The sequence below is a fragment of the Ahaetulla prasina genome, chromosome 1 (assembly GCF_028640845.1).
Source record: "Ahaetulla prasina isolate Xishuangbanna chromosome 1, ASM2864084v1, whole genome shotgun sequence".
Taxonomy (NCBI): domain Eukaryota; kingdom Metazoa; phylum Chordata; class Lepidosauria; order Squamata; family Colubridae; genus Ahaetulla; species Ahaetulla prasina.
The window spans coordinates 131347822-131371748 of NC_080539.1; the positions used below are offsets into that span (position 1 = coordinate 131347822).

At 35.3% G+C, this 23927-nt stretch overlaps 1 protein-coding gene across 1 annotated transcript; it reads left to right on the plus strand.

The window, feature by feature from the left end:
* Positions 1-292: 292 nt before the first annotated feature.
* LCA5 (lebercilin LCA5) lies at positions 293-23460 on the plus strand. Its single transcript, XM_058176057.1, has 8 exons — positions 293-415; positions 9383-9661; positions 10649-11175; positions 13130-13267; positions 16410-16506; positions 16986-17134; positions 17951-18083; positions 20745-23460. Exons 2-8 carry the CDS (start codon positions 9466-9468, stop codon positions 21536-21538), a joined length of 2034 nt encoding a protein of 677 aa, XP_058032040.1. The 5' UTR covers positions 293-415; positions 9383-9465; the 3' UTR covers positions 21539-23460.
* Positions 23461-23927: the final 467 nt, after the last annotated feature.

The window sequence follows — 23927 nt, forward strand, 5'->3', positions numbered from 1 at the left end:
GCATCACCGGGACCAGCGGACTTCCCTTTCTCTCGGAATCTTCCGCTGCACGAACCAATAAGACCGCTTCCCTACATAGCCTCCCCGCCCCCGCCGAAAACACAGCAACAACGCCACTCTTCCTCTCTTGCCCGCCCTTTCCGGACTAACCAGACGCGGGGATTGGCTTTTCAGGTGAGGATTTTTGACAAAGCGGGCAGCCAATAGGACAGACTTTGAGACCCATCGCCTCCTCCTCCTCCTCCTCCCCACCCCCTTATCCCCGCCCCTTTGCTTTCTTCTTCACCCGCGTTACCTTGGAACCTGCTGTAAATATTCTGGGGCGGCTTGGTGACGCGGTGACGCCTTTAAGGGAGCCCCGGTAACCGTCCGGCTCCGTCAGTGGGGAGGAGGAAGTAGAGCCCCCCGGAGTCAGGTAGGGCGAGGGGCTCGCTGGGAGGAAGCCGGAAACCCGGGGTGGCGGGCGGGCGGGCTGGCATTACGGGGCGAGGTTTCTTGGCGGTCGCGTTGTCTCGGTGCCTCGCTGGCAGCCTCTGTTCCAGGTTGGGAAATGACTGCTTGCAACGTCTCCCGCGTCCTCGTTTCATCGGAGCTCTTCCCCCCCCCTCCTTTTCATACACTGTAAAGCGACTGGTGGCTCCCTAAAGCCAGGCAGCTTTATTGGGGTGCCAGTGATAGACAGGGGGACATTGTGGCTGGCACTTAGAAAGGGTCAGTTGCCTCCCAGATCCAGCTGATTTAATGCATTTTTTTACGAGTCTACCCCCTTAACTCGCTGGGTAAAAGTGGGACAGTCTTTCTCTCCCAGCCGAACCTACCCAGGAGGGTTGTTGTGGAGTAAAAGTGGGAGAAAGGATATCGACTAATGTTACCTTGGAGGAAAAGTGGAATAGGAATATGATTTTCACGATTTATTACAACTGAAGTTTGCGTAGAAATGTCATAAACGGGATTTCTTACATGTCAAAGCTGCTGTTCAGTTTTTCTTTCTTTCTTTCTTTCTATCTATAACTTATGTTTACCTATGCCCGGGATAATTAAAAGATAATAGTTCAAGGCAGTGGTGAAATCCAGTTTTTTTTTACTACCGGTTCTGTGGGCGTGGCTTGGTGGACGTGGCAGGGGAAGGATACTGCAAAATCTCCATTCCCACCCCACTCTGGGGCCAGCCAGAGGTGACATTTGCCGGTTCTCCGAACTACTCAAAATTTCCGCTACTGGTTCTCCAGAACCTGTCAGAACCTGCTGGATTTCACCCCTGGTTCAAGGACCTGAAATATTTGCAAAGGAATTCAGTCCTAGTTGTGCTTACTTACTACAGTCAAATCTCACCAAGTTCAGTGGAGGTTAATGAGACCAGAATTTGCAACCAAAATATGTTTAATATTTCAAAAGTATCAAACATAAGTGTCTTGATGAGAAGTGGACTGGAGTGATCACCATGAAAAGTTAATATGAGAACAGAATATCTTCCTTTTACCCTAATTATCTGATGGTCCTTTCTTCCTGTAATATTTCAAAAACTGGTTGATGAGAAAATACATATAATGTCTTCTATAATACGGGGAAAACAAGATATTGGTGTATTTTTTCCATTTTCTTTTTTACTAGGTGTGTTCAGTTTTGGTAGGTACACTCAAATGAATATACAATTCTTAGCAGCTTAATGCTTTTACTCGCAATTTTTTTTCTTTCTTATGGTTGCTATTTGATTGGTGGTGGGAAATCAGATACATAATCATTAAAGTATTACATTTATAATATAAATGCTATCGTCATAAGCAGACTTTCTAGGAAACAAATTTCACTGAGCACGGGGATTTACTTCAGAATAAACATAAATGATTTGGATTATTCCATATTATTTGGAATGAAGTACTTCTATTTTACATTAGCAGGAAGAGGAAAACGTGCCTTGCTTTCATTATGATAACTCATGGGGTAAAATATCCCCAAAGGATTCCTTTGAGATTGCAACATGGAAAAGTTGGACTGAATGAAATTTGTTTTTATCCTTATTTATTTAGGTGATTACTTTTTATTTTGGGCTTAAAATAAGAATGTTGGGATAGTGATATTTTTAAAATCAGTTTCCAAGATTAATATCAAGTAGATTTCTGTAAAAATATCACAGAATATGAAACTCTGAGAGACATTCATCTTCACTTGCTATATTTATATGTTATAAATATATTAAAATAGCTGGTGTTATTGCTCAATTAAGTAACATCTTAAAAAGAAAGAATATATTTTCTAACTTGCTTCTTATCATGTACTAGGCTTTTTTATTTTATTTTCTTCATGGATAGGTATGCATATAAATGTTGCTTTTGTTATGACAATCATACACTCTCAAAGTCATTACATCAGCATTAGAGAGAGCAAAATAATTCTATGCTGCTTTGTGAGAACTGATGTATTGTTGTATTATTTGTCCAGTACACAATTAAACAAAACTGCATTGAATTTAATCAAGTTTGTACTTGAATTGAAGCCTGAGAATTCAATGCTATAGCCAGAATGATAAAGTAGGAAGAAAATTGTATCAAACAAAGCAAGTGAAGCTGCATGTCTTTTTTAATCCCTTTTTATATTTATTATTCAATTTCCTGGAGAAACAAACATAGAAGTACATCATGTTCTATATAACTGTGAACATCATTGAAAATAAAACCCATGAGGGAAAAATTATACAATTATTCTGAAAGGTTAGAAATAGGTTTTCGTGATTTTAAATTCTGCTATGCTGTTGTAGCTGTTATAAATTTAATTTCATTCTAAGCACATTAAAATTTCAACCAGTCAAACTCAACTGGCAGCTTTTCATACAGAGTGATTTGCCATTTTCTTCTTCTGGGTTGTTTTACTAGTTTCCCCATCTAGCCAAAACCTATCTGAATTTTAAACTAACACATATATTCACAGATAAATTGATCCTCAAATTTTTAATCCAAGTACCATGAAAAAATCCAGAGCCGCAGATAAGCTAACCATCAAAATATTTGTATGTTTTAATTTTCACAGTTGGCTTACCTATGGATAATCGACATATTATATATTTTTCATGGTATTTTGGCCAATTTATCCAGAAATGGGCTTATTCACAAGTATATATGGGAAACATGACTACTTTATATACCATACTTACAGATAAAGTAGGAAGAAAATTGTATCAAACAAAGCAAGTGAAGCTGCATGTCTTTTTTAATCCCTTTTTATATTTATTATTCAATTTCCTGGAGAAACAAACATTGAAGTACATCATGTTCTATATAACTGTGAACATCATTGAAAATAAAACCCATGGGGGAAAAATTATACAATGATTCTGAAAGGTTAGAAATAGGTTTTCGTGATTTTAAATTCTATGCTGTTGTAGGTGTTATAAATTTAATTTCATTCTAGGCACATTAAAATTTCAACCAGTCAAACTCAACTGGAGGCTTTTCATACAGAGTGATTTGCCATTTTCTTCTTCTGGGTTGTTTTACTAGTTTCCCCATCTAGCCAAAACCTATCTGAATTTTAAACTAACACATATATTCACAGATAAATTGATCCTCAAATTTTTAATCCAAGTACCATGAAAAAATCCAGAGCCGCAGATAAGCTAACCATCAAAATATTTGTATGTTTTAATTTTCACAGTTGGCTTACCTATGGATAATCGACATATTATATATTTTTCATGGTATTTTGGTCAATTTATCCAGAAATGGGCTTATTCACAAGTATATATGGGAAACATGACTACTTTATATACCATACTTACAGATAAAGTGTAAGTAGGTCTCAATCTATGATCATTATTGAGCCCAAAATTTCTGTTATTAAGTGAGACAATTAAGTGAGTTTTACCCCATTTTACAATTCTTTTTGCTACTGTTACTAAATGAATCACTGAAGTTGTTAAGAGAGTAACAAGGTTAAGTGAATCTGGCTTCCCCATTGACTTTGCTTGTCAGAAGATCACATGACCCCGGGACACTGCAACTGTAATAAATAAAAGGCCAATTGGCAAGCATCTGAATTTTGATCATGTGACCATGGTGATACTACAACAGTCGTAAGTGTGAAACAATCACAAGTCGCTTTTTTCAGTACTGTTGTAACTTCAGATGGTCACTGAATGAACTTTTGTAAGTTGAGGACTACTTGTATATACTCTCAAATAAGCCTATCAGTGAATAATTTCAGCCCAATTTTGGTAAGGTAAGCTATTTTGGCAGCTAAAATTCTTACCAAATTTGAAAGTATATATAATATATTCTCATAGTACTCAAGAAAATGTAGATAACCTTCAGGATGATATGAATTATGTGTGTGTGTTGAAATTAAGAGGATAGTACCATTAAATGAAAGCGTTTCATGATAGCTAAAGAAGTTTTTTAATTGTAAAAGTCCTTATAATTGCTGAAGTAGCATAAATTTCAAACCAATAGTCTCTAACATTTCTTTAGCCTGATGAAATTACTTTAAAAGTTGGCAGAATATTAATCCGGACAGAGCCTGGCAGGCTATGTTTAATTTCATGTAAAATGTAAAAAAAATATTTAGGGAGTAAATATTATTGTAGAAAGCTCTTAAACTATTAGAAAATTTAAATAAATATATCAGACTCTTAATGCCACTGTAATTTAAATAGTATGGTTCATATTACAGGGTATATCTGCAGGTTCAATGAATCTGGTTGAAAAGAGACAATGCAAAACAGTATTTTGATTTTCTTCTTTATTCAGACTACCAATAAAAGCAAAAACAGTTTCAATTCTTTATCCAGATTTGCAAATACAATTTGTATTCACTTAAATTATTCCACATTCTACTGTCAACAGTTTGTCCTTACCCTTTACCGTAGATAAGACAATCTTTTCAAAATTAAATGTGAGAGAATTTTTTTCTCCTGAACTCCAATTGTTAGCACTTAACCATGTAAATATGTGTATTTTAGGATACAAGCTTAATAAATATGTACTTTATTCTAATACTTTTTCTGACTTACTGAAGAGTTGAAGAAGCACAAGTATTAGCTGCAATATTTTCCCTCTCCCTCTATCTATCCTTATCCCTCTTCCTTTATCTCAGTCAGACAAAGCAGCAATTGGCCTTCATCTAGCTAATTATTCTTTTGCAAGTAAGACCTTTCGTTTTCTTTTCCCCCCCACATCTTCAAATGCACTGAAAATCACAAGCATATTATTTCCATGCCAATCCTTTTCTTCTCCAGCACTCTTTCCCCACTTGTGTTCTCAAACACTTTGTGGGCTTTATATCACACTTGTATTAACAAGCCTTCAGCAGTACAAATCCTGCCTAATCTATTTTAGGTCCCAAAGCCACACTTTTTTCTGAACTGAAACCAGCAGCACATCTTCAACAGCCATTAGAGCTGTCTCGGCCCATTTTAGCCTTTGCAGATGACAGCCATTCCCTTCATTCCTCTGCTTGTCCTTCCCAGAGTTGTCCTTGTCAATGTTTCAAACACTTTTGATGTCAGTGTGCATTTGATATTGAAACCAACACATCTGCTTCCCTTTCTGTCCTATGAGACCTGTGTCCTTGGGGGTTTATAGTAATATTTGTGCTCAGCTTCCTATTGGCAAAACAAATAAACTATTTTGTTTGGGTGTCCACATGGATATGTGCAGAACCAGCAAGAAACTATTGCTGAAGGCAGGCCAATACAATTTGTGGTAAGGTTCTTCTGAGGGTGGCCTGCTGTGCTCTTAAATATTTATTATCTTGTAACTTTAATTAATTTGCAAAACTGTAGAAAGAGAGTAATTCTAGAATAGGGGTCTCCAAACTCGGCAATTTTAAGACCTGTGGACTTCAACGCCCTGAATTCTCCAGCCAGCATAGAAACATGGCTGGCTGAAGAATTCTGGGAGTTGAAGTCCACAAGTCTTCAAGTTGCCAAGTTTGGAGACCCCTGTTCTAGAACGATACTTTAACTAATAATAGTCAGGCTACAGTTAGTATTTGTTTTTTGAAAAGTTACCAGAAGCTTCTTTTGAGATTCATCTTGATAATATTTATTGGCATTTTCTTAGTAAATTTCATTTTCGCTAGTAAACAGGAAGGGAATAATACTAAGAATAGAAAAATATATTTTCCTAAATATGTGCTTATTGTTTAAGAATTTCTCAATGCAATATAAAATGATTTTAAAAGAACTAACGAAGTAACTTTTTAAATAATTGCATACCTTAGTCACAAGCCACCAAAACATGCAGAAGAGCATGATATCTCTGGTTTAGGAATTTATTGTTGAATTTAGACATATTTAAGGATTTTTCCTCAAATAAGTATTACTTTTTTCTGTTGCCTCAGCAGGTGGCAGCACCTATCCACCTACCCAGCCCTTGCTGATCTCAGAAGCTAAGCAGGATCAGCCCTGGCAAGTAATTGGATGGGAAACTGACTAGTAATTCTAGGGTTGCAGGCTACATTGGAACATTGAAAAAAAACATCCAGCAGAACATAATGACAAACCATTTCTATAATACTGCCCAGAAAACTGCATTGCTATGGTCCCTAGGAATCAAGCTCAAATTGAGGGCATCTTTACAGCAATTAATTACATTTAATGCTATATTTCCATAATGTAATCATTTCATTCTACTGGGAAATATTAATACTAAAAATCTCTCTTATGAAAATACATCCATAGCACAACCTTCAAAGAAAATTAAACTTTATAAGGAAATGTAGATTGGATAACATTATACTTTTAAAACCTTTCTCTGAGAACATTTGCCTTTATTTATGAAAGCTTTCCTCAGTTATTAGTAAGTTATGGCTCTTGCTTTGTGGTTGCTACTTTATGTTGGTATAATCAAAAGTACATCCCATTAAATTCAGTAGAACTAGTCAGAAAAAAAAAATTGGCCTAGAATTACAAGAGTAATGTTAAGACATTATTTCTGAGTTTGTTCAGTAAATGTAAATGTGGAAAAAATACATTCCTACAGAAAATTTTGTTTAGAGATACTTACTAGACCTCTGTAATTTTTCTTAAGCTGCATTTGTAAATTGAAATGAGACATATACATATGTATCAGTTTGTGACTACTACAAATTACTATGAATTCCTCAATTTGAAAACACTTTTTTCCATTGCAATTTACACTGATGTGTTAAAATTCAGGTCTCTGTTTTTCATCTCTATATGATGTACTTACTGTGGAAGGCAGTAATTCTACTCAATTTCTCTTTAATTACAGCTTTCATTTTTTTATTTTGTCAAATGAACATTAAAGTTGAAAAAAAACATGCCATAAGCAGGACTTATTCCAAAAAGCATCTGTGGAGAATTTATTGAAGTAGTTTTAGATTAAATGAGATCAGAATTATTGCAAAAACGGTGGACTCTGTAAAGGTGACTTTAATTTCATAATTTCATGGTTAAATTTGCATCTGACTTGAGAAGGAACATTAAACTGAAAAGATGCACATCCATTCACTTAAAGATAGGAAATTGCACATTATACTAATGAAATGAACAACTGATATTTAGAGTTAGCGGCAAAGGATGGAGATAAAATGCCATAGGTGGACAGTTTATGCTGTGAGACATTAGTTTTAGTGACTAAAATATAATATAACAAACTTCCATACTGTTGTGTCAGCGCCCCTTGAACTGGGCCCCCTGCCAGAAAATGACTTGGAAAGTGAGGGGGAAGGGCCATCAGGACTTACCTCTGGAGCACCGGCTTCCCTGGCTCAGCTCCAGGAGCCAGAGGCAGGCCAGGTGGAGGAGATAACGAGGCCTCCCTCCCCTGACTCTTCCCCCCCCTTGCAGGCCACGCCTCCAGACCCGGCTGATGGCAATCAGGGCTGGCTGGTTTCCTAGGCAGGTTTCCTAGGCAGGAGAGGCAGGTACAACAGAAGCAAGGGTGGGGCAGGCCTAGGAAGTGCTGAGTCATGGAACCACACCCCACAGGATATAAAAGCAGCAAGGGCTGCTATACCACTTTGTGGCGAGCAAATCAGCTGCTTAGAGGGAGAGAACTAGAGCTGAAGTACTGTTTGTTCCTGGTTTCCTGGTTGACTCATCGGCATCAAGAGAGATAACAGAGACACTTGGCAGACGCTCGCTAGTTTGCTGCCAGAGCTGATAGTTGCCGGCTAATTAAGTCATCGCTTGTGTCTCCTGGACTGAGGCGAGGGGGACAGAACACATATGCTAAATATGGAGAGTCTTCTTTCTCATATTAGAATGAGAAAACGTGAAAGACTGTATGTTGCCATAAAGGAAATCAAAATATTGATTCATTGTTCAGTATTTTCTCCACTGAGTACCAGACTTTTAATGTTTACATGATCTACTGTGTTTTCCTGAAAATAAGATTCTGAACCCTGAAATAAGCGCTTGGCCTTATTTTCGGGGAGGTCTTATTATTTTGGGGCGTGTGGAGCAAGATGGGGCTCCTCTAGTGGTCTTACCTGATTTCCAGCTCTTCTTTTAAATATTTTTAGAGAGGGCTTATTTTCAGGGGGAGGCTTATTTTAGCGCATGTGCTCAAAAGCCTGATTGGGCTTATTATCAGGGGAGGTCTTATTTTCGGGGAAACAGGGTATTTTATATAATATACTACTATAACAATAGTCCTGTTCATAATTAGATTTATTTTTTAAAGATTTTGAGTAGACAAATTTGGAGAAAACAAGTCTACCAATGATAAAAAATATGAAGTCTATGTTCTAGATGAAATAAAATTTAGAATCACTGGGAATATGAAGGATTCAGCAGCATGTCCTATAATTAGTCATTTTGAAAAAAAACATTTGGTGTAGATTAAGTTTGGTCTGATTTAGTAGGAACACGTTTTTGTTAGATCTGTCTGTACTGTGATGATGCTTAAAAATACTGACCAAAACAACTGGTTGAGACCATCTTAAATATTTGCTTAACTTTAAAAATGGTTGGCTATGTTCAAATCAAAGGACTTTCATGTATTTATAAATTAATAATTGATAAAATTATGAATGTTCTCATATTGAACATGATTTATTCATATATCTATTTCTTTGGAATTATTTATTATTAGGTATTTTTTTCAAGTGATGTGCTGCCCTTCTGCAATATGCTTTTTAATATTTTTCTTTGAAGGAATTCCTCTGTTGTGTTACCAGTAATGATAAAATGGTAATGTGTAACATCAGTTATAATTAACAAACTCTAATCTGCAGAAGTTCATTTCACAAATGTATATAAATAAGACTTAATCAAACATTAAATGGAAGAATTACTGGCCACTATCATTCATTTTAAAATGGTTATTATAATCAGCTTCCATTTTCTTCTTTGAATTCGGATTAAAAGATACATGAGAAATATTGATTGCCAAAATGATGTCAGCAACTCTTCTAAACTTAGGTAATGAACTGACAAGCAGCCAGTAGTGACCGTGTAATGAGCCTTCATCTGGAAAATGACTATTTGAGGAAAAGTTTCTTGTAATGGAGGAAGGAGGAAGGAGTCTGGATTCTGGGCATAGCAGAAAATCAGACAGTGATAAAAGCAGCAATTCATATTACTCGGATGATGATTCATCTCATGCTTCTGATCAGTCTCCAACCATCAGCACTCAGTCTATACAAACTGTAAATAGAAGCAATAAAATACAGAACTTGAAAAGCCATGCAGATTATCATGGTAAGTAGTTGGCAAAACACAATTTATTATGTGTGTGGCTGTGTGTATCATGGTGTTAAATGAATTATATGAAAATAAGATTTGGCATATTTCAAAGCTGAGCTGACATTTGTAATAAAAATTAACATTTAGGTTTTAAAATAAAAAAAGTATAATTTACTCAACAGAAAGTGCCCTGGCTTGCTTTTTCTTTGTAATTAAATTGGAACACACTTTTGTTCTTGTAATTGTATGTATTAATTGAATTTAATCAGTGATAAATATCTCCTTTCTTCATCTCATAATATAGCATCTTAAATACAAGAGAGTAGAGAAAATAGGTATTCTCTTATTCAGTTAACAGATCAGCTGATCATGACCATTTAAACATTCATTTAGCAATAATGTTGAACAGACAGTACAATATATATATATATTCCTTTTAAAAGATTGACAAAGACCTCCTCTATTTTTAATTACAGACTGAATATTTAGTTAGTCACAAGGTGTTTACCATAGTATTTGGGCTGCAAAAACTCAGATGATACTAGTTGGACTGCCATTAAATGATTCAGATTTTTTGCACACCAGATACAGTATTAGTTTCATTTTAGTTTTATTTTAGATAGATGAGTCATCTATTTTTAGTTTTTCTTCTTGTTTATCTTTGTCCAAATCTATTGCCTCTCTTCTCCTACCCTAACCCATAAGTGCTTTTAAAGTTTACAGTAGATTTGAAAAATTCAGGTTCTCCTTTACTGTGCCAAAATATTGAACTCTTCTTAGACTGGTATCTTCTTTTTAAAAGACTGTTTAGGCTTTTAGAAAATCAGGATTAAAAAAATAAATGGTGCAAGAGTTAATATTTGCTGATTTCAAAGTGAATATTTGAGAGATTGTTGTAATATGTTTGCAAGCTATGAGAAATTGTACATCTAAGAAATTTCAGTCCTCATATGATTTTACTCATTTTCATTGTAATCTTAACCTTGTTGTATTTCTTTGCAGCCTCAAAGCAGTTTTACTCTAAATACGCACCCAGCAAGAGAACCCGCTGGGGTTTTTACTCCCAGAGCCTCACCAGGGAGTCTCCTGCCAAAGATATTAGTCTTGTTACAAAGAGAGTGCTTTCTGCTAGGCTGCTGAAAATTAACGAGCTTCGTAATGAACTGACTGGGCTGCATGTCAAACTTGATGAGTTACAGAAAGAAAATAGGGTACTAAAGCAGCTTCAGTACAGACATGAGAAAGCCCTTCATAAGTTTGAAGACACAGAAAATGAAATCTCTCAACTTCTGGTGAGGCATAATGATGAGATGAGAATACTAAAGGAGCGCTTAAGAAAAACACAAGAAAGAGAACAAACAACCGAGAAGAAACTCAAGGCTTCAGAGGAAGAGCTATTCAAAGCTAAAAGTAGTTTGCAAAAACTGAAAAAACTTGCAGAAGATAAGAACCTCCCTGAACGTGATGAGCTGGCTAAGAAGCTGGCAATTGCAGAAAATAGATTGGAAGATAGTGAGAAGAAAATTAAGGTGAGAGCCATTTTAAAAAGCATTTTAAAATATAATGTTTTATTTTGTACATTCTATGGTGCATACTATATTTATACATTTACTGGCCATTCATCCTTAGAAAAAACAAACAAAATTAAACTCTTAACAGGCCAATTTAGTCCTGTGATTTCTTTGAATCTGACAAAGAATCAGTATCAAATGTTATTTGCTAACAATACTATTATAACTCACAGATGTAAAATCTTAGCCGGTAAACAGTGGGAGTGTTACTTCTAAACATAACTTATACTTCTAAATAAATAAGTTTAAAATTTCACTGTAAATTAAATTCTTAAATTCACCTTTTCTTTTGACATACTACTAATTCATTAGAATCCTTAATTGGATCCTTAAGATTGTAAGAGGGGAGCTGAGTTCATAAAAGGCCTGCTTTGTGTAGAAAAGGATGAAGTAGCTTTCACCAGCTTCCCTATGTTCTAAGAAAACCTGGAGAATGGGAATTTTCTGGAATTATATAGAGATGATGCAGAGACAGATTATTGGTGAGAATAGTCCCCAAACTTCTCTCAGTAATCCCTCCATTATTTAAGGCTCTTCATTCATCAAACTCACAGGGATAAATTTTCTAAGGTTACTTTGTCACTCTGTGTTTGCAAATGTTAATAATGCAGTTTTAGGGTTAAGTTTATGGGAGTATGCATATAATATTTTTGTGCTCTTGTTAAAATTGATTTAATTTTGCTTGATTTATTATTAAATTTGTATGCCTCCCATTGCACTGCTCAAGCAATTCTGGAAGGTTTACAGAATAATATAAAAGTTTAAAAGTTAATAAAAACACTTATATTAGGAAGATTAAATAAGGTAAATATCAAGAGAACAGGCAACATGGGAGTGGGGATTTTTTTTTTATTTTTTGCCACCTACCCTGAGTTGAAAATTGTAGCAGTCTAAACGAATGAAAAAAGAAGTAGAATAATATGAATGTTTAATGATAACATGAAACTTTATTAAAGCTGAATAAAACTGGTAAGAAGTCTCCAACCACTTCTAGCCCCTCCTTATCACCATGATAAAACCTTTATTTGACTAGGAATTAATTTTTCATACTGTTTGCTAATGTAGGATCTAGAACTTGTCATCAAGTTATTCTTTAAGGTCATACATAGGACCATATGATGTCTCTCTAAATTGCAATGGAAAGTTAGGGGAAATTTACACTGTGTGAAAATAAGTTAGCATTCAGTAATACAGAGCTGGAAAAGAGAGCAGATGGAATTTTTTTTTGTCTTGCAGCATTTGTCCAGGTAGAGCAAAACATGAAACTCTGTTCAAACTCTATGGTAAACAGTAGGCACTTTGTTTTGTTCTGTTTTGGTGCCTCTTCAGTAGTTGAAGTTCAGACTTTCTGTAAGATACATTGATGAGTTTATACATCTTTATATTTCCTTTTAGTTTATTAGATGTTGGGTGACATTTTGTCATGATGAAAATAATAAGACTGTCAATTTCTGACTCTGACATCAACAAATAAGAGAAATTAGTGAAATTGTTTATAATTTAAATATTTTGATAGGGTTGAGAAGGGCTATGAAATGAAATGAAATATTTCATTTTAGAAAAGTATTTGAACAGCAACAGCAAAAGCACTTAAACTTTTATACCGCTTCACAGTGCTTTACAGCCCTCTCTAAGTGGTTTACAGAGTCAGCAAATTCCCCCAATAATCTGGGTGCTTATTTTACCCTCCTTAGAAGGATGGAAGGCTGAGTCAACCTTGAGCTTGGTGAGATTTGAACTGCCAAATTGCAGGCAGCTGGCAGTTAGTAGAAGTAGCCTGCAGTACTGCACTCTAACCACTGTGCCACAGTGGCTCTTATACAAACAATTATATACAAACAATTCCTCAGTTTTGCCCTTTAAAAATATTTTTACCAAAACATGATGATTTTACTATTATACTGAATTGTAGGAGTTTGAGAAGAAGCTTGATCTTACCAATAGTAGTTTCCAAAGACAACTACACTCTGTGAAAAAGAAATTGTATGAAGCCCAAGAAGAAAATAAGATTATCCAAGAGGAAGTCCAACGATTAAAACAAAAAATAAAGGTAAAAATTGATATTGTCTAGCATAGAACATCTTTATAACATATCTTTTAATCTAAAATACTTTTTTATATCTCACATAATTCAATACTAACTATTAATGGGAAATTGAATTATAGTTTTTGATACAACAGCATTTCTTGAATGTAGGTTGCAGTGTGTTTCTAAAGAGTCCATTCCTTGTGCTTTATTTCCAAGCAGGATTACCACTTTAGTGCAAAAAATGTGTGAAGGTTCAGAATTCTGCATAAAGCCCAAATGTTATTTGTTTCTTTTAGACACCACTTTTTGCCTTTGAAAGGAGAAATAAGCATACCTGAATGATAAAGTTTCTATACAGAAGTCCTCACTGAACTGATGTTATTTCTGCAGATGGAATTAAAACAGAAGAGAAAGAAGAAGGGGCAAAGACTATGGTTATTATTTCAGTATGGCTCATTCTGAGTGAGCATCAAAAGCAAAATATAGCCTACCAGTATTTTGCAAGCTGCAGCATTTTTAAGAAAAGCTGATTTAAGGCAAGGGAATGTACAAGTAGTCCTCCACTTACAACCAACTGTTCAATAATCATTCAAAGTTACGGTGGCACCGAATGAAGAAACTTATGACTTGTCTCTGAAGTTACAGCTGTTGCAGTGCCCCTGATCAGGTGAATAAAATGTTGGCACCTGGCAGCCTGCTGACACTTATAACTACAGGGGCACTTCAGCTTCCCTCACCTGCCTATCTACTCTCCCAATTTATGCCCTTTTGGCTCCTTGTCCTTCACAGCCCCTGACACCCTAACTGACCATTGCAGTTTCTTGTTCCTGTTGCTAACCAAGTATGTCCGGCCTAGTCTTTTGCAAGGCAGCTTCTGGCCACATCAGGCTTCCTTCCTAAGGTCATGTACAGTGATTTAGCCATGAGATCTGGGGAAGATGGTTTCATGTGGTCAGCAGCCGCCTTGCAAAGGGCCAGGGTGGGCATACCGCTTAAGCAGCAAGAGCAAGAAAATGGTGAAGGTCAGCTGGAAAAGCTGGAGTGCAGGGTGGTGAGGGCTACTGGCTGAGGCTACTTAGGTTTCCTGAGACGGCTGTGGCTTTGGCCATGCTGCTAGGGCAACTTGACTTACCTGCGGCTTTGCACTGTACTGCAAGGGCAGCTGGGGTTTCTCAGGGCATGACAGCTTTGCTCCACACTGTTGGGTGGTTTAGGTTTCAGGATTGTCTGTGGGTTCTTGCAGCTGCGGAATTGCAGTGCACTAAAAGCCCCCGAGCTGCAGTATGACAAGCAGCCCCTGAGCCATGCATTCTGGGATTGCTTGCAGGCCCTGCAAATTAGGGTAAAGGGTGACCAAAAGAGCAGAAATGGTGGTAGTAGGGAAACAGATGGATAGAGTGAGTTAAAGAGGAAGTAATCCCTTTCCTTATTGAGGCTTGGGGCTGGGAGATGTCCAGAATGGTTGGACTGAGCTGGGTCCATGGCTAACAACAGTGGAATTTGGTTAATGATGGACTGCTGTCGCCAAGTGATGTGATCACATGACATCATGCATTGCTTAGCAACTGAAATTCCAATCCCATTTGTGGTCATAAATTGAGGACTACCTGTACTTCCCCCACCATTCAACCTAATGATTGACAGTGGCTGCCTTCATAATCAATTTCAGATTTCAGAAATTATGCAAAAGTAAGAAAAATCATCCTTGTTAAAAACACGACTTTAAATTTTGGAATTAAGCAAAACTAAATCCCAATTGTATTTTATCCAACCTTATTTTACTAATGTGTAAGATTCACACTTTTATTTTATATAAAGATCAAAATGTAATTATTAAAAGTAAATAGACATATATCCACCCTAACCTCAATGAAATAATTAAAATTTATTTCTGGGTAGAGTTATATAAATTCATGTTACTGATTTAGGCAATTAGAGTATTATGGACTTCGAAAATCCCTGTGATATAAAATTGTGTTCCGGCTTTGTCTAAGTTGTTCAGCTCATTAGTCATATTTAGGGCTGCAACATAGACATAATGTTATTCAAAAGAAGTCTTCCTTAGCCTGCAGATGTATAGTATGTTCCCCTGTAAAAACCTGATAATCATCAATTTAAAGATCGGTCAAAGTATATCCGTCTTTCACAGGATCATTTATAACCATTTAGATATGAGCCAGCAGTGTGCAGCAGCTGCTAAAAAAGCCAACACAGTTCTGGGCTGCATAAACAGAGGGATAGAATCAAGATCACGTGAAGTGTTAGTACCACTTTATAATGCCTTGGTAAGGCCACACTTGGAATATTGCATTCAGTTTTGGTTTCCACAATGTAAAAAAGATGTTGAGACTCTAGAAAGAGTGCAGAGAAGAGCAACAAAGATGATTAGGGGACTGGAGGCTAAAACATATGAAGAACGGTTGCAGGAACTCGGTATGTCTAGTTTAATAAAAAGAAGGACTAGGGGAGACATGATAGCAGTGTTCCAATATCTCAGGGGTTGCCACAAAGAAAAGGGAGTCGGGCTGTTCTCCAAAGCACCTGAGGGTAGAACAAGAAGCAATGAGTGGAAACTGATCAAGGAGAGAAGCAACTTAGAACTAAGGAGAAATTTCCTGACAGTTAGAACAATTAATAAGTGGAACGACTTGCCTGCAGAAGTTGTAAATGCTCCAACACTGGAAATTTTTAAGAAAATGTTGGATAACCATCTGACTGAGATGGTGTAGGGTTTCCTGCCTGAGCAGGGGGTAGAAGGCCTCCAAGGTCCCTTCCAACTCTGTTGTTATGTTATGTTATGTTATTTATGCCGTATAAAACTGAACAGTGGTACACATATTTTGTCATATAATCTTATGTCATCCCATCCCACATCTGAAAGTTATTTTGCCTTCAGGAGTAAAGAGTTTATATTCTGCGCAGAGAGGGTGTATTATATCATCAAGTTATAAAACATCTGGGCTGAACACTTTGAATACTTCAGAATTATCTGGTTACTCACATAACTAAACTTCAAAACGCATATTTGTTATAAAAATTGAAATATAAATATTGGGCGTATATCTCAAAAATCTTAACAAGGCACTGTAGAAATAAAAATGTAAGAATTTTTCTGACAATATGTATATTTTCTGACATTATGTATGTTATCTATTTTTATTAGGAAAAAGAGAGAGAATTAGATGCAAAAAATATATATTCTAATCGTATGTTAAAACACTCACCCAAAAAACATGATGATACCACACCAAGAAAAAAAGGTAAATACTGGTACTATATTAACTTTTATATACAAAACAGTGAAAGTTTACTTTAAATAATATATCACTCAATGATGAGTGATTTCTCAATATTTCCATATTTCTAGCACATTGAATCCATTGCCTGTACTTTTTAGTGTTTAATCATTTGAAAAGTAAACAATCTTTATTCTAATTTTTGCATTTGAAAACCAAAGCAAAGCAACTCTTAGCTCAATTAAAGAAGAATAAATTATTATGGAATGGTATTGTTATGTGTGAAGGTTGGCAGTTGGCTTAATAAGAGGTGTTTAAATCTTTATTGCTGTCAGCATTCCAGGCTTCTTATAGCTCCATATTCCATTACGGATGTTCTAAGGGACTCTGTTTTGATATGCATTTATGTCATTCATATTAATAATAAAGCAAGTGGCTATGAATTTCCTGATACTGTTTATTTAAATAAAACTATTTAAAATGTGGCTCAAAATTTATTTTAGTTGTTGAGAAAAACACTGTAAGAGAAGTACCGAACACAAAAGGAGTACAGACTACTGGATACTTTTCCCCGATAGAATTTCCATTGCCACCAGACTTCATTTCTGATGAAATAGTGGAGAAAAAAGAAGAAGATGGGCATCTCCAATTGGTGAGTTGAAACCGTAATTTCCCTTTTTATTGTCTTCTCTCCGTGTCATTGGAAAAGTTTGTGTTGAAGTGAAAGTAGATACTGCTCGATTTATGACCATTCATTTAACTGGTGTGCATTTATGACCAGTTGCAGCATCCTGCAGTCACATGATTACAATTTGTGACCTTTTTTCTCACTTTTTTTTAGGGGAAAAAAACCACTGATTGGGGAAACTGGATTTGCTTAACGACTGCATTGTTTGCTTAGTGACCATGTGATTCACTTAACAATCACTGTAAAACTGTCATGTAATTGGTCCAACTCAATTTATGACCACAAGGATTTACGATGGAAATTTAGGTTCCAATTTGGTTTTAAGTCAAGGACTACCTGTAACTGCAAATTGAAAATCTAAGTTTTAGTATGATAAATATAGGAATGCCCAGGTTTCTTCAAATAGCTAAGATCTGAAAATTTTGTGAGTTGAATCCAGATAAAAGTCATGTAGAGGAATCAGGCAGCATCTTTTTATCTGCTTCTTTGAGTGAGAGTCCTTCTCATATCCCTGAAAAGCCTTTCTTAAGAACTGAAAATCCTTCACGAATGGAATAGACGGTGCCTGAGCTAAAAGGGATCTTGAATATCAGATAGTAGCATCTTCCTTAAGTAGGAAAGGAGTATACACTACTTTTTTTACTAAGAGTATTTTGATTATAATTTGCTGATATTTTTAGTTAATGGAACTTATTGCAAATGAATTGAAATGACAGTATTCATTTTAATTTCAACCAAATGGTTTTTGAAGAGCTTTTTATTCTACATTTATATTTTTAGGAACAGCCAGTTAAAGATTGGAATGAACAAAGAGAGGATTTCAAGCAAGAACAGAACCAAGAAGGAGAAGAGAAACTAAAAAATGAACAAGAACTCCAAGCATTGGAAGAAAGAGCCAAGAAACTAAGAGAAGGTAAAGTAGAAATGTTTACATTTGCAGGATTTATATATGAACATGTGATTATGTAATATATATGTACAATTTCCTCCAATTATTATCAGCTACATTTCTTAAATAATGGTTATTTCTTCTCAGATGATAAAACACTTTTTTTTATTTTTATACTGCAATAAGTAAATTCTTATTGGGTGTTTTTTTTTGTACAGTATATCTGTGATTGTTGTGGGGCAGCGAAACAAAATCCTATCACATAGATTGGTAAACTGGAGGTAATTACCCCCAGTGGGATAGGTTGGACATGTCCTGGGGATAATGGAGCAATTTGTAATTGCTTGTTTGTGAGTTGAGGATCCAGTTTGGAACTGCCTGGTGCCAAGACACTTGTGAAAACAATGGATGTGAATGTCATTACAGTGGTGTAATAACATTATTAGAGACAGGCAAAAGAGGTAATTGGATGAAACAATTTAAAAACCACTGACATTGTATTGAGGGCCTCTAGGCAAAAGATAAGAACTCCCTTGAGTACAATTCCTGGTAACTACCTGGATGTGTCCTTGGTAACTGTATGGAAGTGGCTTACCAGTACCTTCTGGTTGTTTTTCGCTTATCAAGCCTTCAGCTCTAGGATTTTTTTGTGGCTGCCTAACTAAGTACTAATGAAGACTGACTTCCCTAGCTGCTTTTAAAATGAATGGTTGTTAGATACTACTATCTCCTCTGAGTGCCTGGCTCAGTGCGGAAATGATGGTGGTCTCCTTAGACCTAAATGGCTCAGGACCACAGAATCTAGATAAACCTGCCTCCCCAATATACCCCAACTCATATATCAAGAACATCAGGAGAGCTATTGCTTATGGTTCTACCTGTAGATTTGGTAGTGTAGTGAATAGGAATAAGAAGGTTATGTCATGCAGTTATGGTACTCTCACTTGGAAAAAATACAGACCATCCCCATGTTATCTAGTCTCAAATTAAAAGATAAATGCTTGTTCTCTGGGTGTTTTCAAGATGGCAATTCATAAGCAGACTACTTTTTAAGTGAACACTTTTTTAACTGCATAGCTACACACTACATTTTAATGGGGTTTTTTCTTTGATAATTTGTTTTACTGTATTGAGTTTATTGAGGCCATTTCATTGTTTGGTTTCTATATAAGCCTGTGGAATTCTTAAGGAAAGAGGAAATATATATCTCTGTGTGTATAGTATAAATATATGTGTGTATGTATATGTATATACATATACAGTGTGTTTGTATGTGTGTATAAATATATATATATGCATATACACACTCACACATACACATTACTTACTGTTTATATGTACACTGTGAGCTTATGCACTGGAGACAAATTCTTTGTGCATCCGATCACACTTGGCCAATAAAGAATTCTGTTCATGTGTGTGTCGTGCAGGATCTCGCAAGGCCAGTGTTTTATGGTGCTTGGTGATGTAATTTATTATTATTTCATTTTAAAAAGCATGAACTCTGTGTTTTATTGTATTTTAATTTTATTTTGTTAAATATTTCTGAATTCCATTTTAAACTGGTCCGGGCCGCACTCAGGATTTTTGTGGGCCACATATTTTTAACTCTTCTGATGTAGAAAACGGAGCAGAATTGTTCTGTGATATTTCTGAAAATGAGACAAGTCACAAAGAGTTTAAAGTATAAGAGAATAAATAAATTTATTTATTTTATTTATTTATAAATAAATTTTCTAATGTAATTGTGCAACAGGGGATGGGATTGTTATGGGAAATGGTGGACTCTCCTTTGCTGGAGGTATCTGAACAAAGGCTGGATCATCATCTGCTGGGGATGCTGTAGTGGTGGTTTTTTGGACTATGTAGGAGATGGGCTAGATATCTATGACTCCATGAACTTTCACTTAAATAGTTTGCTACATATATCTGAACTATACAAATTGAAGAACTGAGTGATCTTTGTATATCATCCTCTTTGTAGGTGTGTGTTTATCTACCCTTCCATGGAAATTGGTGATTTTGCCCTTTCATTACAGTACTTTGATATAGTCAATAGAAATATTAACATCCAAGTCCATTCTCCTCATACACATCCATGGGGATAATTGTAGAAAGCCTTTTTAAAAAACCAGCTTTGTATATTTGCTTGTCTTTAAAAGAAATATGTAAACACTGTTCTTTGCATTATTTAAAAATCAAGTATATCCTAATTGTAAATTATAACTAACATGTTGAATTATGCAATTGCACTTAATTATTACTTAACAATAATTTTCCTTCCAATGAACTTTTGTCACACATGAAGATGTAGCCTTGGTTCAATGAATAAATAAATGAACAAGGATAATGTTTTTGATTTATTTAATTGCATTTTCTTTATCTAGTTTTAGAAGTGGTATGAAGAATAGGTCATGTTTAGGTCATATTTACACAGACATTTTCAAACTTCAACAGGGTTTACACACTTTTAAGAACTACTGTATAGTATTAGTAGCATTTTTTTGACCTAGACAAGACACAATTGTGGGAAAGCATAAAAGTTTTCAGCCTTATTGGAGGATAAAAAATTGGCTTGTTTCAACTTATATACCCAGTAGTCATACTAAACTATACTTTAGCATCATGTGTGAATGTCAATACAATCAATATGTAGATCTAAATTTGTTGTACTTTAACCTTCAGAATGGGAGAAAGAAGAATCAGACAGAAAGAAGAAAGAAAACAGTCATTTGCTTGAAAATGAAAAAGTGAAGATAGAGGCAGAAGTATGTATTTCAGAAAAAGGAACACAGAATCATGACAGAACAGAGGAGGAAAGACGGAAAAAAATTCTGCTTGCCAAGATGCATGAAATTGACAGGGAAACGCAGAACAATATAAATACGGCTTCCCAAGAACTTCCCACAGATACTGTCATTGTACCTTATACATTGGAAAAAACTAAGAAACTGCACCAATTGTCAGAGACAATAGAGAAAATGTCTAATGGTTTGCCAGAACCAGATCGCTTTAGTACAGTTGTCAAACAAGAAATCCAGAAACCACTGTCTACAGACATCACATGTGCAAGCAATGATTTGATATTTGGTAGTTATGTACCTTCCTTTGGGAAAGGGTCAGGGAGGCCAAGCTGGCTTAATCAAAAAATTGACTTCTTAGATGAACTCACTAAGGAAAACGTAGGTCTTGATACTAAGAAAGAGAGAAAGTCGAATTTAATGGAGCAGCTGTTTGGTAGCAATGTCAATACAATCACTCCACCTAAGAGAAATGATTTTCAACAAGACGGTAATACAAACAATGGTTTTCAGGCTAAAGGAACCATGGTCAACATTAAAAATGACACTGATCTTTTTTTTAGTGAAGGAAAGAACTTTATATCCCAAAGACAACGATTGCAACATACAGCAAATAGACCAGCAGTTAAGGCACTTGATTCTTTAGAAGATGATATTGAGGAAGTATTATTACAGTAATTTTATTCTGTAAAATATGTAAATAGTTATATTTAGTATGTTTATAGTTTATAAATTCAAAGTGATTGAAGTTTAAGTTATATAGCTTTGAGAATGATCAAGAATGCAACTTTTTATTTAATGCCCTAAGCAAAAATGATGACAATTAACAGATAAAACAAGATGTACTCAATAATTATTTTCTTATTTTAATTCTATTAATAGAATCACTTGGCCCTCTTCTTAGAAGGAAGTAGTGTTCTCTACATATTTGTCATCAGTCACTTCAAATTGACATTTCACTAGCACATCCAAATAAATGGGAGTATTTTTTGAATTATTTAAGGCCTCTTTCCACTATCATTTTGTTAAGTATCTCTTGTAGAGAGTGCTTCCTTTATGAAGAATTTTACGTATTGAAATTGAGGGTGCAGGCAAAACAATTACTGCAGAAAAAGTTGGATTGTCCCTGTAACCTTAGTTTATGTTCTGCTTTTGCATAATACACCTAAATGTTTGCTTTAAATGTAATAGATGTTTATCAGCCTCTGTCGTAGAATAAAATTGACTATTTAAAGATTGATGGCAATATAGAGAGTGTTGTAATTTGTTATCATATATCTTCTGTTGGAAAGCTTATGATAATATTTAATTGGGAAACAAAAATATATGCCCATTAAATTTACCTCTACTTTAATTGTACCCTGCCAGCTCTATTAAAAAACTACAATACAATAACTGGATTGTGAATTACTGACATGAATATAATGAGTTTAGCAAAGTAAAGTATTTGTGCAATGTAACTTTGGTGATTATGCTAATGTTCCTAGAGGCTGCACCAAATGTCTATATCAATATAAAACATTCAATTGAAAAACATTTAAAAAGATGAGCAAAGGGATTGGCTAGCCTGAGCCTGAAGACCTGAAGCCCATAATTAGATCTACACTTTGTTTTGTTTTTCATTTTAGCTACAGACAATTGCTTCATCCTAAGGAACATCATTTCTATGCTCCATATGAACACAGAAAATGAATGAACGAAAAGGATGCTGATGCATTACTATGAATGTACAGAATTCTTTAACCTAAGGCTTATATCCAAGCCATTTAAACAGATGTTCTTATTATATGCTGATTATCTCTTAAGGCACAAGATCCCAAGTAATTGCAGCTATAGGCAAGAAAAACATTCATGTGTAGAGTAAGGTTCAAAGCTAAGGAAATATAAAGGGGAAGGCTCTTGGTTACCACAGAACTAAGTTGAAAAGTAAGAGGAAAACAGTAAAGTTTCCCATTTTCATTACTATAGGTTAATCTTAATGTTAACTCAATATTGTTTACCGGCAGAAATTGTGGGTTCAGGCCAATATTAAAGTAACATTTAGGTTTTGTTAGTTTCCCAAACTGCTAGTTTAGCCTCCAGGCTACTTGAGCATTTGGAGAAAGAGTGCAGTGGACTCTAGGGAAACATTCTCCTGTGACACATTGGCACAACAAAAGGCTTTTGTGCATCCTGAGTTTTAGTATTCTACTCTAATCATCCAGAATTCACACACACACACACACACACACACACACACACACACACACACACACACACACACGGTTTAATTTATCATGGATATTTTCTACCTTTCAATTAGAACCGAGATGGTAGGATTATGTTTTGGTTATAAGTACATCTTTGGAAATAGCTAGATATCCTTACATTTTTAATGCACAAATAAAGATTTTGGGTTTTTTTAAAAAATGGTTTTCCTGAAAAGAAATACAAGTTCTGTATTATATACACACGCTACTCTAGCATTTTGTCTGTACTGGTTGAAAAGATGTAAATGTTAATTGTTTTTTATACATTTATATTTTATGTACAAGTTACTTCTGGAAATATGCTTGATTTTTTTAAAAAAAATATTTTTTATTAAAGTATTTGTATTTCTGACCCGAACAAGCATAAGTACTCTGCTATTTTTTGCTAACATAAATGTTTCTGTACTTAATTCCAAGGATATGAAATGGGGAACAGTCTAGCTTTGATCTCATGACAATTGTGTACGAAAGTAACAAATCCATTCATATATTTACATCACTCTAGTCCAGGTGATGTTAATGTGCTTTGGAACATTTTTACCCTGAATATATTTTTAAATTCCATTTTGCACATGGAATCAATAGCAACCTGTTGGGTAGATAAGGTGAAATGGCTCATTGCAACTTCCATGCTGCTTAAATACTCATGAGACAAATCTAAGTCACAAAGTCTCCTTTTCCTTTGTTCAGTGTGATGATTGTTCAGTATGAATTATCTGCAAACCCAGCCATTACGGCTTATTCAACAATCTTGGCATAATACAATGTATTGTCACCCCTTCAAAATAGATGAGGTCAGGAAACAATCACTAGAAGTT

Coding starts and splice junctions, on each gene's coding strand:
- LCA5 (XM_058176057.1), top strand. CDS start 9,466: ATGGAGGAAGGAGGAAGGAGTCTGGATTCTGGGCATAGCAGAAAATCA. Junction 11,176..13,129: donor ATAGTGAGAAGAAAATTAAG/GTGAGAGCCATT, acceptor ACTGAATTGTAG/GAGTTTGAGAAGAAGCTTGA. Junction 18,084..20,744: donor AGCCAAGAAACTAAGAGAAG/GTAAAGTAGAAA, acceptor TTTAACCTTCAG/AATGGGAGAAAGAAGAATCA.